The following is a 13,312-nucleotide window of genomic DNA, read 5'->3' as shown; positions in this document are numbered from 1 at the left end:
CTAACCCAGTCCTCATCAACTGAGGCAGACTCCTCCATTGCCCTGCCTTCCTCTGGGGCCTCAGGGGTACGGGGCTCCTCAGGACAGCCTCCGGCAGAGTAGACAGAGACAAAGAAGGCATTCAGTAATTCTGCCTTCTCTGTATCTTCTGTCACCAGGGCACCCACCCCGTTCATCAGTGGGCCTACATTGCCTCTGGTGTTAGTTTTATCTGCCATGTATTTGAAGAACCTCTTCCTGTTGTCCTTGACCCCTCTCGCCAGGTTTAACTCTAAGGAGGCCTTAGCTTTCCTAGTTGCCTCCCTACATCCTCTGACAACAGCCTTATATTCTTCCCAAGTGGCCAGCCCCTCCTTCCATGATCTGTAAACCCTCCTCTTCCACTCGAGTTTGCCCAGCAGTTCCCTGTTTAACCACGCAGGTCTCCTGGCTCCCTTCCTTGACTTCCTGCGCGTCGGGATGCTCTGATCTTGAGCTTGGTAGAAGCAGTCCCTGAAAGTTAACCAACTATCTTGGGCCCCTTTACCTTCCAGCAGCCTTGCCCACGGGATTTCCTCCAGCAACTGTTTGAAAAGGCCAAAGTCGGCCCTGCTGAAGTCCAGGGTTGCAATTCTGCTCGGTATTCTGCTCCCACCACAGGAGATTCTGAACTCCACCATCTCATGGTCACTGCAACCAAGGCAGCCCCCCACCTTTACTGCTTCGACCAGACCCTCCTTGTTAGCGAGGACGAGATCCAGCAGCGCACCTCTTCTAGTCGGCTCCTCCACCATTTGCGTCAGAAAGTTATCGTCAATGCACTGGAGGAACCTCCTGGACTGAGGCTGGCTGGCTGAGTAGTCCTTCCAGCAAACATCAGGGTAGTTAAAATCCCCCATAACAACCAGGGCCTGTGACTGTGAGGCCACGCTCAGCTGCCTGTAGAGGCCTCATCAGCTTCCTCACCCTGATCTGGTGGCCTGTAATAGACTCCCACAACAGTGTCACCCCTGCCAGCCTGCCCCTTAATTCTCACCCACAGACTCTCAACTCGCTCCTCAACCGCACCTGGACAGTACTCTATACATTGTAGTTGCTCTCTCACGTAAAGAGCAACTCCACCACCTCGCTTGGCTGGCCTGTCTTTCCTGAAAAGGGCATAGCCATCCATGAGCACACTCCAGCCATGTGAGCTGTCCCACCATGTCTCTGTTAATGCCACCAGATCATAATCTCCTGACCGAACGCAGGTTTCTAACTCCTCCTGCTCATTCCCCATGCTGCGCGCATTGGTGTACAGGCACTTCAGGGAGCGAGCCGAGTACACCGATTTCACCCTAGGGGCCTGGGGGGCCTCCCGGTCTTTATTGATTCCAGTGTGCTGCCCCACTGATGCAAGCCCAGCTACAACCCCATCCCCCTTCAAATCTAGTTTAAAGCCCTGCAAATGAGCCCTGCTAATTCATGTCCCAGCATCCCAGCAGTCTCAGGCATCTTGCTTTAACTCCCTGGCTTAAGTGTCCCAAGGTGGCAGGCACGGGTGATTCCAGCTTGGAATAACCTTCCAGGCTGGCTCTGCAGTGGGCAGTCACTCACAGTTTCTTAAAGCAGCTCTTAAAATATCTGTGGGCAGCTGCCAAAAAACAGCCAAGAGAGGCCATCATTACCCTAGTAAATGTGGGTATTTCTCCTCATTTCACAGCTGGTCCAGCAAGCATAAACTTCACAAGGCTGGGTGTTCATTAGGGTGTGTAACAATGATAAGGGAAGGTCTAAATGCTGATTAAGTAACTGCATGATGATTAAATAACTACAAATGTCCTTATTTAATAATAGAATCGTAGTCATTCAGGTTGGAAGGGCACTTGAGAGGTCTGTACCCAATCTCCTGCCCAGAGCAGGGTCAGCACTCAATTTAGACAGGATTGCTCAGGGCTTTGGTCAGTGGGGTCTTGAAAACCTTATAGGACATCTCTGAACCTCTGCTCCAATGCTAGTTATCTTAGTTGGGGGTACTATAGCTTTCCTCAGAGGCTTTAAACTCTCTTTCTGTTGATGCTCATTGCCAATACAGATATGCTGCTTCAGTTTTTGATAAGCCCTAATTCCACTAATCATTGTGTGCCAGATATTTAGAATGTCTCTATCTGATTGAATGTACAGTTGCTGCAGGAATGGCTGGGTGATATTTTAACAATTGATATAATTGTTCCTGTAACTACATCAGCAAATCTGCCCACCTTCATTTATTTTAGGCTGATTGTTCTAATTTATTTCTGGTACCCATTTATTTGGACACTAACTAGTCAATTAAGGGCCATCTAAGCAAGAGAACACAGTGTAAAGAAGTGTACTAATCTTATTACATATACTTCGGAAGTCTGAGGTTTAATGCTTATTTGCTCAGCACATGTTCAATATAGCTCTAAGGAGCCTTGGAAATGATACCGACCTTAGTTCTACTTACTAATCATGTAGCATGTCCCCAGTCCCATATGTATATCAGAGATGGAGTCACAACTTTCAAAATAGGTCCCAGGAAAGAAAAGGAATCTGGATAAAAAAGAAAGTCTTGTGGCACTCAAACTGCAGACGGTGCCATACGATTGTTCACTATGAGTACAGACAATGACGCTCAGTGTTGAAAAGGATATCTCAGGGCTAGAATTCACGAATCAAAAAGAAACTGCTACTTTTGAGCCCAAGCCAGCGACTGATATCCCAGGTTAAACAGGAAGAAGTGAGGAAAGGGGATGAGGTGTTGTCGTGGTTTGATTGCGGGGTGACAATAAAACCGTGGCAGATGTTTTGTTAACCTCCTCTCCCCCGCCCTTTCCCCTTCAGCCCCTGGAAGGACAGAGAGAAGAGAGTTGGAAAAATTAAAAATGTTTTACTGATGCTACTAATAAAAATAGAGAAAATAACACAAAATATGCAAAACCAACGTCGAAAGTCCCGGCAGCTGCTCCGGCAGGTGTGGGGCCGGCGCCCGCCGTCCCGGGCTGGACTCCGCGGCCAACCGGAGCTGGATCCAGTCTGTCACTGGGCCCCAGTCCGCAGGGACGACTCGCAAGGTCCCCTCCGATGTCGGCCACGGGGAAAAGGGGCGAGATCCTCGGGATCCCCCACTTTTATGTGAAGTGTCACGTGAATGGGATGGAATACTTAATTGGTCATTTTTCAGTTCGCCTCCTGCTGGCACATCTCGCAGGATGCATCATTATCAATGACCTCGCATTCCATTGCTGTGTCCACCAAAACATGTACCTAACTTTCAGGAAAACTGCAGTTAGTAAGAAGACTTTAGCTGACAGGGAAATTCACTAAAAGAGAAAGTTGTTTTTAACAAAACCAGGACAGGTGGTTCCTGCTTTCATTCTCTCTCCTGAGCTCTTGCTCCCGTGCCCTCCCAGCAGCCAGGATGCGTAACAGCCCATCAGCAGTGGGACTGTCAAAAGAGAGCAGAACGCAGCCCCACGTGTCTATTTGCAATGGGCTTTGGGACTATTTCATCTATCCCCAGTGTTTCCTGTCAGTGAAGTGCTCATGGCATCTTCAATACTTCTGCACTAACTAGCTATCTTTTTTAAGTGCCGAACTGGTCTTGGAGCTCTGTTTGATCTTCTGTTTGTCTGTGCTTGCCTCATTAGGTCACTCAGATTCTTAGCAACGCTGATTCAGATATCAAGGCCTCTCTTACTGTGTCGTGCTTGGGAGAAGGAGACTGGAGCAACCTTGGGCATCCTCAATTTCAGGAAATTATTAATCTGAAACTGAATCCTGATCCAGTTCTGCCAGAAATGGATGGAGTATCTGAGTTTGCAGAATACGTCTCCGAGACAGTTGACGTGCCATCTCCATTTGATCTCCTGGAGCCCCCCACCTCAGGGGGCTTTCTGAAGCTTTCTAAACCCTGCTGCTACATTTTCCCTGGGGGACGAGGTGATTCTGCTCTCTTTGCTGTCAATGGGTTTAACATCCTTGTGGATGGTGGCTCTGACAGGAAATCTTGCTTCTGGAAGCTGGTGAGGCATCTGGATAGGATTGACTCCATCCTGCTCACCCACATCGGTGCAGACAACCTACCCGGCATCAATGGGCTGCTGCAGAGGAAAGTTGCCGAGCAAGAGGAGGAACAGTCCCAGGGCTCTACCAACTACAGTGACTGGATGAAAAACCTAATTTCTCCTGAGCTAGGGGTGGTTTTTTTTAATGTCCCTGAGAAACTGAAGATGCCTGAATCATCCATGAAAGTAAAGAGGAGCATCGAAGAAGCTTGTCTGACACTGCAGTATCTCAACAGACTGGGCATTAAATCCGAGCCTCTCTACAGGGTGGTGAGCAGCACCATTGAGCCCATCACACTTTTCCACAAAATGGGAGTGGGTAAGCTGGACATGTATATACTGAATCCTGTCAAAGACAGTAAAGAAATGCAGTTTCTAATGCAGAAATGGGCTGGTAATAGTAAAGCAAAGACTGGCATAATTCTCGCAAGTGGGAAGGAAGGTGAAATCTCTGTTCCGTATCTCACATCCATTACAGCCCTAGTGGTGTGGCTTCCCGCCAGCCCGACAGAGAAAATCGTAAGGGTTTTGTTTCCTGGAAATGCTCCTCAAAATAAGATACTGGAAGGTCTTGAAAAACTCAAGCACCTGGATTTTTTGAGGTACCCAGTGGCTACTCAGAAAGACATCACCTCTGGAATACCTCCGCCTGTGCTGAAGCAGACCAAAATCAAACAAAGAACTGACAGTAAAGAGAGTCTTAAATCTTCCCCCAAGCCATCTGTGACAAAGCAAGCCAAGAAAGAAGAGGCAGTTGAGGAGGGGATTAAGGAGGTAAAAGCAGAAGTCATAAAGGATGCTAAAATTGAGAAAAAGGTTAAAGAACACTCGGAGAAAATTCCTGAGAAACCTGTTAAACATGAAAAGATAAAGACAGAAACAAGTGATGCTCTCAAAGCTGAGAAAAGAAAATTGGCAAAAGACAAGGTTGGAAAAAAGCATCTCAAAGAGAAAGTATCCAAACTGGAGGAGAAGAAAGACAAAGAAAAGAAAGAGATTAAGAAGGAGAAAAAGGACTTAAAAAAAGATGATGGAAAGAAAGAGGAAAAAAAAGATTCAAAGAAAGAGGATAAAAAGAAAGAAACCAAGCCAGAGCCCAAAAAAGTTTCTAAACCAGACTTAAAACCATTTACCCCAGAAGTAAGAAAAACATTATACAAGGCAAAAGTTCCAGGCAGACTCAAAACTGAGAAGATCAAAGTCAAACCTGAAAAGGAAACAGCTGCTGACCTGAAGATGTCACCAGTGGAGAAGGCACCTGTACAGGTGGAGCCAGGAGAGACTCCTGCAGCTGAACAAAGGTTGGTCCTGTCTTCACCAGAAGATCTTACAAAGGACTTTGAGGAACTGAAGCATGAGGAGAAAGGGGCCTTGCAAGTGACTCAAGAGATGTCTGATACTGAGGTTAGTGATAAGATTATGAGAGTACCTGAAACAGAGATAAAAGACTCTGCTGACATTATTGCTCAAAGCTGCCTTGAAGTGGATCTGGTTTTGAAAACAACCATTACTGGTCAGGAAATAACTACTACTGATATGGAAAAAGAATCACCAGCAGAGGCAAAGGCAGTCCATCAGCTAGAACTGAGAGCAGGTCCTGCTGAAAAAATAGAGGATGAAATAAGAACAGATGAAAATCGTGACATGAGATACTGTGAGGGAAAAGCTGAGCAGGACAAGGAAGTTCAGCTGTTTCCAGGCAAAGAACAGTCACCGTCACAGACAGACCTCTCAGCAAAGGCTGCTTGGTCATCAGCGTTCAGAGAGGAAGAAAAGGAGGAAGAGGAGAAAATATCTTTGGACAGAAAACAGAGGGAAGCAGAAACAAAGACTTGTGAGAAGGGGAGAGAGGTGCAGGAAGAGGGTGAGAAGGAAAAGAGAGAAGATGTGGTAGAAAAGGCAGAACTGGAAGAAAAAGAAGAAAAGCACATGAAGGCAGAGGAGGAGGTGGAAAAGCATAGAGACTTCTATGAGCTGAATCAGGATGAGAGGGAGGACAAAATATTTACCACTACAAAAAAGGAAAAAGAATTTAGTGATGTGAGTGAGAAAGACAAGTTTCTTGGAAAGGACGTAACGAAGGAAGAGTCATATCTGAGCAGTCCACCAGCCCCACCAGGAGCTACAGCAGAACATGTTTCATATATCCAAGATGAAACTATCCCAGGCTACTCAGAAACAGAGCAGACCATTTCTGATGAAGAAATACATGATGAGCAGGAAGAGAGGATCCCACACTTGAAGTATGATGTCAATGCCTATGACATTTCTGTTCCTGACCACCCAGGCTCTTTTGAAGCAATACATGGAATACAGGCCATGCCTGCTGCTGACCTTTCAGCCAAGGGCTATGCTGGCCAGGAGTCTGAAATCCTGGCGTATCCTACAAACATTGTGGCAGCACCTCTAGCTGAGGAGGAACATATATCCTCTGCTACCTCCATCACAGAATGTGATAAGCTTTCATCTTTTGCAACTTCAGTAGCAGAAGATCAATCTGTTGCATCTCTGACAGCACCACAAACAGAAGAGACTGGGAAAAGCTCTTTACTTCTAGACCCAGTGAACAGCATGCCCTCCTCTCGGACTGAAGCAACTCAAGGTCTCGACTATGTTCCCTCCGCTGGCACAATCTCTCCCACATCATCCTTGGAGGAAGACAAATGTTTTAAATCTCCACCCCCTGAAGATTTCCATGCGCTAGCAGAAGGAGAGAGAAAACTGGAAGCTCAAAAAAAGGATCCTCATGAAGAGGCAGAAGATGAAGAGGAAGAAGAAGATGGGACTCCAAATATTGAAATGCCCGAGAAACTCCGAGGGCATTACGATGCCCCCATATTTGGTCATCAAGGATGTCCTGATAATGTGTTAATCAGTGTTCCCACGGAAGTGATGCAAACTTCTGGTCTGCCGTTACCTGCGGAAGAAACACCCTTTTCCCAGGTGGACTCTGCAGAGGCTGAAGAACGATGCCTGAGTCCTGACGACAGTACGGTCAAAATGGCCTCTCCCACCCCATCTGGCCCCACCAGCGCAGGACACACACCTTTCCACCAGTCTCCAGTGGAGGAAAAACTAGAAACAGTAGATTCAGATCTATTTGAAAAACAAACAGGTACTGCTGCCAAGAAATTGGAAGGCCCAACTTCTGTTGTGGTGAAGGGAGTCAAGGGTGAACCTCTCAGAGAAGACGAGGTGTCTGCAGCCAAATACAGACACGAAGCAGAGTTGCCTGGGGCTGTACAGCACGAGCTGGACTCGGGCAGGGCCGTTCCCGTGTCTCCGGGACAGGAGGCGCAGGAGGCACCGGTGGGGCAGGAGGAGCTGCCCTGGCTGTCCTACCACAAGCAGGACACGGTGGTGATAGAGGAGGAGGACGAGCACCCTGTGCTGCCCCGTCCCAGCACGGCTGTGCTTCTGGAGCCAGAGGAAGCACAAGGAACTAAAACCGTGACAGAAAGTATAATGGGATTTGCAAAACACTTGTCCTTTGAGCCATTCTCTGCCAGAGAAACATCTCTTGGAAGTATGGATTCTCCACAGCTCACCAGCCAGAGCAAATCTGGAAGTGACAAATCTTCACCAGATGACACCAAATCAGTTTCTTTTACAGAAAAAAGTATGGGTAAAGAAATATCCTCAGATATTTATGTTAAGGGAGCGACTACTGAAGAAGGAAAACTGTTGTATGTCACAGGAGACACCTCAGAAGAAGAAAAATCTTCTCATGTTTCCATTAAAGACATTTCTCCAGAAGAGACCAAATCCATTTCTCTCACTGAGAGTCCCAGCAAGGAAATCTCTTCAGACCTTTTTGTTAAAGGAATTTCTCCAGAAGACATCAAATCTCTCAGTTTCACAGAAGAGATACCTGCAAAAGAAAAAACAATGTCTGACTTAACTGACCAATTCCCTTCAGAAGCTGCGAAATCCATGGATTTCAGAGAGCAGAGACTGCCTACATATGAAAAATCACTGACAATTTCTGCCAAAGAACTCACAAAAGACGTGTCAAAATCTGTTCCTTGCCCAGAAAGTTGCTCAGTCAAAGACATGTCACCCAGAGATACTTCAAGTGAAGAAATGTCTCCAGACGACAGCAGTTTATTTTCTGCAGCAGAAAAGGGCCCATTTAGGGGAAGACCTGCAAGCTTGGACTCTCAGGAAGTATCTCCAGATGCAAAGGGCTTATACTTTGCAGAATCCAGCCCCACCGAGGATAAAATGTCTTCACACGTTTCCGCCGAAGGTGTAAAATCTTGCAGGATCAAGGAAGCTCAAGAAGAAAAATCTCCGGAAATGGAAGATTTTTATATGAAAGATCTAAATTATGAGAAGAAAGTGTGGTTTCCAGAAGAGGTGGAGGAGATGCCTGTTCAGGGAAGGCAGCAGAGATACGACAAAGAGAGAGAGAGCACATTCTTGGATGAGGTACCAGAATATGAAACAAAATCCTTTCCTGAAATGGGAGAGGGGGAGATCCCGTCCCCTGCGGTGCCCGGCGGTCACCCCTGGACAAGAGCAGAAGGTGACGTGTGGGGATCTGCATTTGCGTATCTTCAGGAAGAAGCAGAGACTGGAAAAGGAGGGCAGGTATCCAGCGAGGAGGATGAGGATCTCCATCACGCTGAAGACAAACCTGTGCTACTGCAAGCACAGGCAGGCTGTTTAAAGATGGAATCGTGTGATTACGAACAAGACACACAGATGAGCACCAAACCTACACCAGAAACAAAGGAAGTGGAAACAGTTCCTGCTGCCATCACTCTCCCAGAAAGAATACAAATGGAAAGTTCTCCTCTGTCTTCTCAATATGTCTCTGGTGAGGAATATCAGGTCAAAGCATTAACTGGAAACAAGGAAAGGCAAGACTTGTTGTTGACGTCTAAAGAAGATTACTCCTATTTAGATGATGAGAAAGCTGTCCTAGATATCTACGCAAAGTCACTGGGCCAAGCACTGATGGCATCTCCCCTGTCTGTAACGCCTGCTGCTCTGGACAAGGACATTGACACAATACCAGAAAAGGAAAGGCCTTACAAGTCAGATCAGGGCAAACCACCTTTGCGGGAAGAAGTCCCGCCAAAGGACACAGGGAAGAAATCAAACATTGGTGGTTTCTATCAGGAAGTAGATTGTAAATACAAGTCGGATAGAAAGCTAGAGGATGACTGCAAATCCACTGAGGGTCTTTATGGCCCTACAGGAAGAAAAGAGCAGATGGCGGCAGCGTTTACTCTGTTGCAATCTGCAAGACCAGCAGAATACGACTATACAGCAGCATCCCCAGAAGAAAGTGCTGCGGTGTCAGGGCAGCATCCGCAGTCCCCCCCAGGACAGGGCCCTTGTCCGGAACGCAGCGCTGCCGCGGGCCGTGCTGAGGCTGCGGGCTCTGCCAGCCCGGTGACCCCATCCAGGAGCTCCCCTGAGCCTTTTTCCTGTGAGGACAGTTCTGTCAGACAAGAGCAAGAAGAAAGAGAACCCACTCCCTACCCTGATGAAAGAAGTTTCAAGTACGCTGACATCTACGAGAAGATAATTGTGTCTGCAGCTGGACCCTCCCCCTTCGCACCCAAGGGTGCAGACAGCGCAGGTCACGCTGACCGGGAGCCGGCGGCGGCACCGATCTCTCAAAAAGGTCAAAGTTTCCATGTGTCTACAAAGGAGGAAGAGTCCTGCCTTTATACCTCTGCTGAGAAGGAGATGTCATCTCCAGCATCCCCTAAAGAAAAGGCAGAGTCAGCCTTTGAATATACAGACATCCATGAAAGGTACTTGCCCTTGTCTGAAAAAGATAAGCCCAGGATATCTGAAGGGCAGGAAAAACTGAAGGCGTTTGCTGTTCTGCCAGAAGAACCGGACTCTGAACTGCACCCATCATCCGCAAGCACAGCATTTGCCTCTCCCGCAGACACGTCTGACACATTTTATCAAGAAAAATCAGCTGCCTATATTGATGCTGCTTGTCCAGATGAGAACATCATTTTGTCTAGCCAGGAGCAGATATCTCTGTTCCTGAAATCCGCAAGCCCACATTCCAAAGATACATACTATGAGAAAGCAGGTCAAGGGGAAGAAAGCATGAGCGACTCCGAGTTAGAAAAAGGTGCTAAGGAGAAATCTGAAAAGGAGTCTAAAGTGCACAGCCCTGCCGAAGCTGCAGGCACAGTCTATGCACACATCTCAGCGATGGACAAGTTTCACGTACCAGAACCCCTTCTGCAAAGCAAGTGTCAGGAGTCCATTTCACCCAGTTCTACCGCCTCTTCACCCTCCGATCCCGGCTGGAAGGAGGAATACAGGAGCAGGGAAACTGCATCGGCCACTGTTGCAGGGACATGTGTTGCTAGTTACAGTGACCTGCCAGACAGAGGCAGAGAGGAGCTGGCTTCAGAAATGTGCCATTTAAGACAAGATTCCTCACAAAAGAGAGAGGTTGCTGAGAAATCCACAAAGGAATCACATTTCTGTGTAACAGATTATCCAAGTGCAGCCGAGGTCTCTGAGAGCCAAGAGCAAGCCACATACTCGAAATCTTCTGGGCAAGAGACACACAAAAAGGGCCCCGTGGCAGAGGGCAGAGGGACAGACAGCTCTTCTGGATTTGAATGCTCCCTGCTAGGAAAGAGCGAAACATCCAGCATGTTCCGACATGATCAGACCTCAGCAAGCCATTTAGGGGGTGTCTCTCTTCCTTTAAAGGTTCCTTGTGCTTTGCTCTCAGACCAGAGGAAGAAAGATGAGTACCTGGAGGTTTCTGAGAAAACTAGCAGCCTTGACTCATCTTTTACTAAATTCTCACCGCTGAGTCCATATGAAGAAGATAAGTTGTTCTCCAAAGCTGTGGACAAAGAGTCTGTGCCCCAACAGCAGCGGAAAGATGACTCTTCCAGCCTGTCAGAGGAACCTTCATCTGAAGCTACCACTCCTGTGATACCGGCTGCAGCAGAAAGTTTCTACTCCCCTGTGCTTTCCATGTGCACGGGTGCAGGAGTGGAACCAGGTACCAGGAGTCTTTGGGATGTGTCTCCACAGATTCCAGGTAATGCTGTGAAAACACACACGGCTGAAACCAAAGACTTTGTGTTTGCTGAGGAGCACGGTTCTCCGTTCACAAGTGGCATGGGTGATGGCGTTTCGCTGTGCAGAAAGGAGGGCCAGAGTTCACAGCCCACACCATTCTCTGCGGAGAAACAACAGCAGCCCTGTGTAAGCAGTCCAGAGCAGAAAGCACCATTTGCAGAACAGCAGATGACATTGACATCTCTCCCTGATGTGTTGACATCATTTCCTCATCATCAGCATGAAGACGAAACCACAGCCAATGGTCCAACAGAGGTGAGCACCAGTCTGCAAGCTTTCCAAAGTACATACCATGCAGCAGAGGCAAAAGATGAAAAAACATGTCCTGATTCTGACAGCAATTTTTCTCCATGCGCAGGCAAAGAGGACACAGAGAGACAGAGCCGCCCGTCCTCTCTGATGTCCCCTGAACAGAGTTTCCAGCCCTTTTTCCCAGATGTGCACAGGGGTAGAAAAACAGAGGACCGTGGAGATGCTTCCCATGAGATGGAGCCACATTTAGGAGGCAGTTTTGATTGTGAACAGAAATTTTCCTCATGTGAATACAAGCACAGGAAGGGAGAGCTCTCTCCCTCATTCATCAACCCGAGCCCTCACGAGCTCTCTGAAGACAGTGACCTCTCCCAGGAGGACGGTCATCCTTCCGTGCAAGGAAGACAACCCCACACTAGTAGGAGCCCCATGCAAAGCGCCACAGTGGAGGAGACCCCTCCAACATCAGTGAGTGATTCTGGAACCTCCCAGTCAGACTCGGATGTCCCACCTGAGACAGAAGAATGTCCGTCCATCACAGCAGATGCCAACATGGACTCGGATGAAGATGCCGATTTCCTCCCAGTGGACAAAGCTGTTGGGAATGCTCATCATGCCAGTTCTAGGTCCAGCCATGATCCTCAGCCTGTTCCAATGGTAGATCCCCATCCTCATCCTCCTCACCCTGACGTCTGCATGGTAGACCCTGATGTGTTGGTAAATGAGCAAAGCATGAGCAGAACTGATAAAATTTCCAAGAAAGACATAAAAGAAAAGAACAAAGGTGTGAGGAAGCCTTTGAGCAAAGCCAAATCTTCCTCACCTGCCCGGAAATTAGATGTGAAAGGGAAAAGATCACCCACTCCTGTGAAACAGCCATCGGACAAATCTCCAAAATCTGTCACTGCCAAAAAAGAAAAAGATGGAGGAGAGAAGCCCAAACCACGTAGTGCGCTGGTGCAGCCTCATCACACAGAGGATGAGTTATCCCGGAGTAGCCACAGCAACCCTGGCAAGAGCCTTGTTAACGGTATCAAAACAAACCCCGGTAAGAAGTTATTCCTTAAGCATTCACTTTCTCTCTAGGTCCAACACAGAGAAAAAGCACTGGGTTAAATGTAGCAGAACAGAGAACAGGGCTTCTCAGTCAGGCATAAAAAGTTATAAGCAGTGATAAGGTAGAGAGGTTATCATTTAAGATCAAAGGAAAACTCTCAGCCTCTGTAGAGCCAAATGCAACCACCTTTGCAGAGAGACAGACCTGTGAGACCCAATTTAGAACTTCATAGGCCAAGATTCTGCTCCACCCAGGGGCTACACCTGTGGAGGGGCAGGAGGTACTTAGAGGTGGGTGCTATCAAATGCCAGGACAAAATATGTGTGTGGTTTAAGAAGATGCTGTGTGTGAGAGCCAGCAGATGGGTAATGCCTGAGAAAACTGGAACACAGCTGATGTGCGGTGGGCTCAGCAGATGCCCATTGCAGACACTGTGGCAAAGGGGGTGTAGCAGGACAAGTGGAGGAAGGTTTGCAGAGATGCTACAGGGAGCTCCTCTGGGGTGAGAGCAGCTGGAGGGGAAGATGCGAGAAGAGCCTCAAGGTGCGTGTGCTGCAAATACAGCTCAGGTGAGGTGAGATGATGGTGTCACCAACAGCCAGGGCGATGGGTGGGCCAGGTGGCTGACGGGGGGTGCTCAGTGCTGGGGGAGCAAGAGGAGAGCAGCGCATGGAGGGGACAGTGCCAGTCCCGGGGATTCTGCAGAGAGTGTGGCCGGAGCAGGGGCTGAGCCAGCTGAGGGTCATCAGCAGCTGACGAGCCCGCACCAAGGGCTGCACCAGCGCTGTGTCTCAGGTGCTGCAGGCAAGCACGGCAAGGTGCAGCCTGGATCTGCGAGTCTGAAGGGAGGGCTGTGACAGAGCTGTGGGATGTG

General features: G+C 48.2%; 1 protein-coding gene across 3 annotated transcripts in view; it reads left to right on the top strand.

Annotated features, from left to right (window-relative positions):
* MAP1A (microtubule associated protein 1A) overlaps positions 1 to 13,312 on the top strand; it is a 59,066-nt gene that overhangs the window by 40,485 nt on the left and 5,269 nt on the right. For all 3 annotated transcript variants that reach the window (XM_065642227.1, XM_065642229.1, XM_065642228.1), the window contains one exon: positions 3,630 to 12,429. In XM_065642227.1, coding sequence (XP_065498299.1) covers positions 3,630 to 12,429 — 8,800 coding nt within the window. The remainder of the gene's footprint in view (positions 1 to 3,629; positions 12,430 to 13,312) is intronic.

This window comes from Caloenas nicobarica, chromosome 10 (genome assembly GCF_036013445.1).
Source record: "Caloenas nicobarica isolate bCalNic1 chromosome 10, bCalNic1.hap1, whole genome shotgun sequence".
NCBI lineage: Eukaryota > Metazoa > Chordata > Aves > Columbiformes > Columbidae > Caloenas > Caloenas nicobarica.
This window is presented reverse-complemented; position numbering and strand designations above follow the sequence as displayed.